Source organism: Enhydra lutris, unplaced genomic scaffold (assembly GCF_002288905.1).
Source record: "Enhydra lutris kenyoni isolate GAN:26980312 unplaced genomic scaffold, ASM228890v2 scaffoldscaffold26, whole genome shotgun sequence".
Lineage (NCBI taxonomy): Eukaryota > Metazoa > Chordata > Mammalia > Carnivora > Mustelidae > Enhydra > Enhydra lutris.
Window position 1 is genome coordinate 25,201,299 of NW_019154110.1, and position 8,184 is coordinate 25,209,482.

At 54.7% G+C, this 8,184-nt stretch overlaps 1 protein-coding gene across 1 annotated transcript; it reads left to right on the plus strand.

The window, feature by feature from the left end:
* The first annotated feature begins 4,915 nt into the window (after positions 1–4,915).
* LOC111151817 (colony stimulating factor 3) lies at positions 4,916–6,481 on the plus strand. The gene is made up of 5 exons (XM_022510032.1): positions 4,916–4,949; positions 5,064–5,218; positions 5,607–5,714; positions 5,841–5,987; positions 6,317–6,481. The coding sequence occupies exons 1-5, from the start codon at positions 4,937–4,939 to the stop codon at positions 6,479–6,481; spliced, it is 588 nt and encodes a 195-aa protein (XP_022365740.1). The 5' UTR covers positions 4,916–4,936.
* Positions 6,482–8,184: the final 1,703 nt, after the last annotated feature.

Sequence of the window (8,184 nt, forward strand, 5' to 3'; positions counted from 1 at the left end):
CCCCCTGGCTTCTGAAACACTCCCTTGAGATCAAATACTCCTAGGAGGTGGTGTGAAAGTCTTAACTAGCTTGGAGATTTTTTTTTTTTTTTAATTTTATTTATTTATTTGAAAGACAGAGATCACGAGTAGGCAGAGAGGCAGGCAGAGGGAGAGGAAGGGAAGCAGGCTCCCTGTTGAGCAGAGAGCCCGATGTGGGGCTCGATCCCAGGACCCGGGGATCATGACCTGAGCCAAAGGCAGAGGCTTTAACCCACTGAGCCACCCAGGCGCCCCAGCTTGGAGATTCTTAAGAGAGCATGAGGCGGTTTGTGTGCTCCCGGGCCTTTGCCCAATGCCTCATACCCCGGGTCCAATGAAGTCTTGTTTGTTAGGAAAGGTACACTCTGTTCCTACCAACTGAAGATTTTCATCCCCCAATATCCCTAATTTCCGCTAAAGGCATGTTTTAGACTGGCCTTGCTTTGGTTCCTGATCCCATCCCAGCCATGGTCACAGTGACTGGGCATTGCCCACTTGCTTTAAAAAGCTACTGCCACCTCTCAGGGTAATGAAACTCTTCAAAAAAAAAAAAAAAAAAGATTTTCTGGGTGTGCTTGGGTGACTCAGTTGGTTAAGCATCTGATTCTTGATTTCGGCGGGGGTCATGATCTCAGGGTTGTGAGACTGAGCCTTCTATTGGGCTCTGCACTGGGCGTGGACCCTGCTGAAGATTCGCTCTCTCTCTGCCCCCACCCCAGACCCCAGGTTCTTGTTGGAGCACATGCAGTCTCTAAAAAAAAAAGGGGAAAAAAAAAAAAGACTATTTTTAAGTAATCTCTACACCCGATGTAGGGCATAAACCTACAACCCCAAGATCAAGTGTCTCATGCTCTACCAACTGAGCCAGCCAGGGGCCCCACGGTTACGAACCTTACAATCAGCACCCAGCCCAAAGTGCCTCAGACCCTCTCCTGGTTGGTAACAGATTGGAGAGTGTCACCCTGGTCTAGAGAATTGGGGGTCATTTGCCATGATTTCCTGGTTCTTGCCCACCTTGAATCTATGGACTATTTTTCTGTCTGCTCACTGGAAGTTTCTTGTAATTCATTCCCATTGGCTTGGTTTTCTCTTCCTGGAGAAGCTTAGTGTCCTTTTTATGCTCGCAGAGTTCACTATGCACTCCACCTTCTGGTTTTTTTGTTTTGTTTAGAGAACTACAGAGAAGCACGAAGAATAACATAACAAATCCCCACATATTTCCACCCAAGTTTAATAAATGGTGACATTTAGTTATCATTTCAAGTTTTCTCAACGGAAGAAAACCATCATAGCTCAGAAACCTCATCACAGGCCTTTCCCAGGCCCTTCCCTACCTTCCCTAGAGGCAGCCACTCCAATGAATTCAGTGGGTAGCCCTCCAGTTTGTCTTTATACCTTGTGTTATGCAAAATATGGTAGTGTTTTGCATTTTTAAGTCTTTTAAATGACGTATCTATCAAATAAATGTAACTTGCTCTCTTCACTCAATCTTGGTTTTGTGATCTAGTCGTGTTGATACCATTCCTAGCACTGTCCTAAGCACTTTGAAACAGCACAAATAAAGCCAGTTAATTCCTTTCCTCGTGGAGTTTTCATTCCATGAGGGGCTGAGGTGGAGGCATCTGTGGACATTGATTTATTTAGCCCTTTCCTGACTGGTGTGCATCGATGTGCTCTGACAGACAAGGCCCCAGAGGATAGCTCTGTGTTCTCCTGGTATGCAGGGACAATGGATGTGATGTGCAAACTTCTCTCAAAGGGCCAGATGGCACATTTTTAGGGCTCATGAGTCATATGGTCTGTCACAACTATTCATTTCAGTTCTGCCCTTCTTGAAAGTGGCTGTAAACAATATGTCAACAAATTAAGAACACCAGGGTTTGAATTTCATATGGCGTTTACATGTTAGGAAATATCCTTTTGATTTCCCCCCCAACAACTTAAAAATGTAAAACCCATTCTTGACAACGAGGTGTCCGTATCTTGGCTCCCAGGCTGAGTCTGCAACAAATGAGTCACCCGAGAACCCTTTGAGAGATGCTCCAGGTCCCGCACCAGATGAAAACAGGAAGCGTGAGGGGAAGTCTCGGGCCAGTTTTGGCCATTGAGAAACACCTGGGAAAGCTTTCAGGAAGCTGGAAGGCGGAATGACTGCCAGGGGTCTCCAGAGCCAGGCCCTTTGCCAGAAGATCGTTCTGGTCCGGCTCAGCCTGTGCGACCTGGCTAGTGACAAGCCCTGGTTCTCCACCTGGTCTTTATCATCCCATGCATAGGGCTGAAGTGTGGATCAAGCCCTCCTCTAGGAGGAGCGGCTCTCCGAATAGGAAGGTAATGTAATGGGGATGGTGCAGGCTGGGGAAACCTGACTCTCCGTCCCGCCTGGCCTGGCCACCGACTCCTTCTGTGATCTGAGGCAAGACCCTTCGCCTCACTGACCTGCCCTTTGTCTCTAATGAGAGCGATCCACATCCTTCCGCTCGGTTTGGAGGATGAATGACGCAAGTGTGATGGAAGGTGCCTGACATATAAGAGGTGTCCAATAATCACCAGCTGACTTTTGGATTCTTTCCCTATGGAATGGAGGCCAGAATGCTTCCCAGGATAGGCGGCTCACTCCCTCTGGAAGCAGCCCACTCCATCTTCTCACACTTCTGACCGCTGGAAAGCTCTTTCTTTCTGTTGATAGGAAAACTCGCTGGCTGTGGCTTGCGCTCCCTGCCCCACTTCCAGCCCTTGAGACCAAGCAACAAGCCCTTCCTTCGCTCCCCCAGTCAGAACAGCCTGTTTTCTTCAAATTCTGATCCTGAGTCCTCTCACCATCCTGGCCACCTTTGTCAGAATTAACGTATTTTCTCAACCCAATGTCCTATGCACTCGGACTGTAGGTGAATTGATAAGAGCTGGGTCTAGGTCTGCCAGGCCAAACACTGATTAAGGGATTTAATGGCAAAGAGGCACCTGGATGGATACATCGGTTGAGCATCCAACTCTTGATTCATCTTCTGTAAAATGGGAAGTGGTTCCAGCACCTTCCTCATAGACTCACTGGAAGTCATACACTCAATAATGTGTGGAGAGTGCTCAGCACAATGTCTGGGGCCAGCGGAGTCCTCTGGAGGTTCTTTGAGGGAGGGTGAAGGGACATGTTTGTGAAAGTTAATCTCCTGCCCTCAGCAGTTCTAAACCCACCCCTGTGTTCCCGGAGAGCTGAACGCAGAGCTGGCCTCAGTGCAGGCACGGTGGCCAGCCTGCGTGAGGTGGAGTGGCCAACCCTGCCCCCCCCCACCCGGTGGGGACAGGGGACCTGAGGCAAGACGAGAACAGATCAGCAGGTGAAGTCCCTGCCCGCTGTGGCCACCAGGGGGCACCCGTGCCCCAGAGATGGCCTCACCCAGGCAGACACACCCACTCCTTATCAAAAGCTGTCCGTTCCTTGGCTCCCGGCTGAGGTAAATTGGGACGGAAAGTGACAGCCTTGGGTGTGGTTGAAGGATTGCTAGGCAGGCCCAGTGGCCTGTAGGAAACCCTCAAGCCTGAGGCGAATTTCCAGGCTGTAACTCCTAAGATTGAGTCTGCTCTCCTTGACCTTGGGCAAGGCACATTCCTCTCTGGCTGGGTTCAGGGGGTGTAGACCAGATTCCAAGAATTGCATGGTTCTAGGATTTGAGGCTGTTTGCAGTTTCTTCTTTCTCACCCCCAACCCTTCTCCACCTCAGGGCCGCACACACTCTGGCAGGCGGTCAACTTGGCCAGGGAAGACACGTGTCACAGACCCTCCCCCAGCTCCAAAGCGCTGGGACACCATTGGAGGGAGAGGAACCCCGGGAGGAGGAGGAAGGGCAAGGTCAGGTGAATCAAGAGACCCAGAGCCTCAAGGGTCTTGCTTCATTTGGGACAGACATCCGGTTTCCTCTGGTTTCTGCCAGGATTCCGGGGGCTTAAAGGAATGAGTCACGGGGGGGATTGGGGAGTTCCCAGCTAACCAGTTCAAGACAGGAACCTGGGACGCTGCCCATCAATGTATGGGGTGGAGACAGGAGGCAAGTCCCCAGTGTCCCTACCTCAGGACCCTTGCCCCTCAGGAGGGGACTCAGGAAGGCAGCCTTCTGGGAGCTTGGGGGGGAGAAATGGGGACAACTAGGGGCACCTGGGTGGCTCAGTGGGTTAAAGCCTCTGCCTTTGGCTCAGGTCATGATCCCAGGGTCCTGGGATCGAGCCTCAGCCCCACATCGGGCTCCCCTCAGCAGGGAGCCTGCTTCCCCCTCTCTCTCGGCCTGCCTCTCGGCCTACTTGTGATCCCTGTCTGTCAAATAAATAAATAAAATCTTTTTTTAAAAAAAGGAGGATTCAATTAAAAAAAAAAAAAAGAAATGGGGGCAACCAGTTTCTTCCCTCTCAGAATTCGGGGTCTAGGGAGCAGGTGGTTTGGGAGAGTGCAAGGGGGCATGCTCCCCCTCCTCTGGCCAGGAGGGAAGGAGGGAGGGGCCGCTTGGAGACCGGCCTCCTACCAGGTCAGGCTGACCAGCCTCCAGCCGCCACCGCCTCCGCGGTATCAGCAGGCACAGCCTCCCTCAACGGTTCTGATCAAACACCCTGGGGCAATTTCGGGCCTGGGTGGGGCTGGGGGGAGGAAAAGCATTTGAGGGGGACCAGACGTCAAAGAAAGAGCAGGGATTCCACAATTTCACAAAACTTTCGCAAACAGCTTCTTGTCCCAGCCCCCCTGCATTGTCCTGGACACCAAATTTGCATAAATCCTGGGAAGTTATTACTAAGCCTCAGTCGCGGCACCAGGTAATTTCCTCCCAGGCCTCATGGGCTCCCGTATAAAGGCGCTGCGCAAGCTGGTCCCTGCCAGAGCCTGGCGCCCACAGACCCACCCAGACCTTTGGCTGAGCCTGCTGCCCAGAGCCCCATGAAGCTGACCGGTGAGTGTCCCGGCCACTGGGGGAGCGGGGGGGAGGCTGGAGTGGCAGAGGGGCTGAGGGGCCCCAGGTGGAAGTGGACCGCCTGTCTCCTGAGTACCCCCTGTCTGCTCTCAGCCCTGCAGCTGCTACTGTGGTATGAGGCACTCTGGCTGGTTCAAGCAGCCGCCCCCCTGGGCCCTACCAGCTCCCTGCCCCAGAGCTTCCTGCTCAAGTGCTTAGAGCAAATGAGGAAGGTGCAGGCTGACAGCACCGTGCTGCAGGAGAGGCTGGTGAGTGAGAGGCTCCGAGGCGACGAGGGGACGTGGATGCTGGGAGAGGGCCAGTGGAGGAAAAGAAGGGGGCAGAGCTGCAGGGAGGGAGGAAGGGAAGGGAAGGGAATGGTGAGAAGATGTCATCAGGGAGGGGCATGGCAAAGGAAAGACCCTAGGGGAAGAAGAGAGTCAAGAGAGTAGAGCTGCGGAAGGCTGGCTGGGAAGTGTCTCAAGGACAGTGCCCGGATGGCCCAGATTCTAGATCACCATGGAGGGCAGAGTGGGGCTGAGCGGCCTGGCAGGACTGGGAGGGAGGGGAAGACCTTGGAGAAACGGGGAGGACTTCGGAAACAGGAGCAGCCTGGCCCCTCAGTTCCCCCTCACACAGCATCCTTCCTATCCCCAGTGCGCCACCCACAAGCTGTGCCACCCCGAGGAGCTGGTGCTTCTCGGACACGCTTTGGGCATCCCCCAGCCTTCCCTGAGTGGCTGCTCCAGCCAGGCCCTGCAGCTGGTGAGTTTCTGGAGGGGTAGAGGGAGTGGAAGGGAGGGAAGAACGGTCTGGAAGTCTCTCTAGACCTCCAGGCCTTGAAAGGAGCACCCGGGCAGCACCCCCTAACTCTGCCACTCTGTCCCCCAGACGGGCTGCCTGCGTCAACTCCACAGCGCCCTCGTCCTCTACCAGGGCCTCCTGCAGGCTCTGACAGGGCTACCCCCTGAGCTCACCCCTGCCTTGGAAACGCTGCAGCTGGACATCGGCGACTTCGCCATCAACCTCTGGCGGGAGGTGAGCCTCACTGGGAGCCACAAGGGTTGGGGGCCTGGACTGAGCTGGTCCCCAGAGATCATGCTGCAAGCCTGAGGATCCCAGTTCTTTGGGGTCAGCGTGGGAGGCTTCTCAGGGCGAGAGAACTCCCACTCCAGGCCCCTCTTGCTGCCAGCCCTTCACTCTCCCTAGATGAGGGCGGGAGCCAGACCCTGATGTAGACCTGGGTTCAAGGCCAGCCTCCACCATTCACCCATCAACCGTGTGGTCTGATCCCGCACACCCCCGCAGCCCTTTGCATTTCTTTCGCTAATCATGCCCACTTAGCTGATCTCCTCTTCCCCCCACAGATGGAAGAGCTGGGGGTGGCCCCGGCAGTGCCACCCACCCAGGGTGCCATGCCAGCCTTCACCTCGGCCTTCCAGCGCCGGGCCGGAGGGGTCCTGGTGGCCTCCAACCTGCAGAGCTTCCTGGAGCTGGCCTACCGTGCTCTGCGCGCCTTTGCCAAACCCTGAGCAAAACCTTCCCCAACCAGCGTATTTATCTTTATTTAATATTTATGCTTATTTAAATCTAATATTTAAAGACAAGAAAAAGCAGGAAGGAGCCCCGGACTCTTGGGTCCTTCCTGCTGTCTCTGAGTCCGTTCTGCTTGTAGCAGGGAGAAAAGCCCCTGTCTTCCTGTCCCCTGGACTGGGAGGTAGCTAGGTAAATACCACGTATTGACTCCTGTGACTGCTCCCTGGCCTGGCTCTGTGGTGGGCACTGGGAAGAACCCCAGTGAACTCCTTACCCCAAGGGTACCCACCTTAAGACCCCTGGGAGCATCAGGAAGTCTCCCATGTGGGAGACAAGAAAACCCTGTTTAATATTTAAACAGCAGTGTTCCCCTCCTGGGTTCCCCCCTCGCTCTGGCCTCACCAGCTCGGCTTGCACATGCCCAGTGGGCCAGGTCTTGCTTCGCCTCCTGTCTGTCCCCTTCCCCACGGGCATTAGGCCTCGCAGGAGGCGGCCAGAGCAGGGAGATTTGACCCTGGAGTCCCACGAATTTGCTGGGGAATCTAGTTTTTAAGATGTTTTTGGTAATATTTTGACTTCCTGTATGGGGAGCCTGGGCATTGTTGCCGTTCCTCAGCTTTCTGGATGCCCTAGAGCAACAATGACAGGCTCCTGACACCTGCCCCACCCTCAACAGGGTCAGGATTCTGACCCTTCAAGGGCTGGGCAGAGGCTCCTATATTGGCCTTGCTGGAGGGGGTGGTGGGACTGGGAGTGTTGGAGGAGAAGATGTGGAAGGTTATGTGACGGGGTAGGTGAGAGGAATGCTCAGCTCACCTTCCACCTCTGCCCCCACTTTCTCACTGTAGCCAAACTCTGATAATAAAATATCGTGTTTGTATCCAATAAAAGCCTTTCCTCCTTGAGTCCAGCTGGTGCCCAGCCAGGGGTGGGGGAGCGGGGAGTCGAATGGTGAATGAAGCCAGAGGGACGGAAAGAGGAGGTGCAGGGAGGAAGGGCGCAGTCCTCTAGCTCATGAACACTCACGCCCTTAGCATGGGTCTCTCTTGTACCTACTCTGCAGGCACTGGGCTAAGTGCTAGGGACACCGAAGTGGACAAGGCAGGCAAGGTCCCTGCCCTCACCAAGACGCAGTCTAGTGGGAAGACGGAGGCGGATGGGCCACCATACTGGGAGAGGAGAACATGGGGTGGGGGGGGGGGGTGGGGGGTCTTAGGAGTCCAGACTCAGACACTGAAGCAAGGGGGATTTAATGTCTGCTATCTCCCATAAACTCCAGCCCATCCGCACTCACACTTGCCCATGGAGATAGAATGAGAAGTGCCCTTTATAGATCAGGAGTTGAGTTCAAGATGCCAACTTAGGTCAGCACTCAAATTCCCGGCCCTGCACTTGTCTCCCTCAAGCTCTGCTTCTGATTGGGCAGGGAGCATCAGCAACCTCAGGCCAGCCGCCGCTCTCCTGCTGGTCTGGGCCTCAGGGGCGGAGCCTGAGCTCCCAGGGCCTGAGCCTGAGCTCCCAGGGCCCGGGGACAGGCGTGGGTGAGAGAGAAGCAGAGCGCAGAGGGCTGCTTCACACCACAGGCCGGAAGTACTCCTTTCCGTGTCCTCAGCCTAAGATGCACCTGTAGATCGAGGGTGCCTCCACCAGACCCGGGAAAGTCCAGATGGCCCGCCGGTCCCCAGTCCAGCATCTCAAG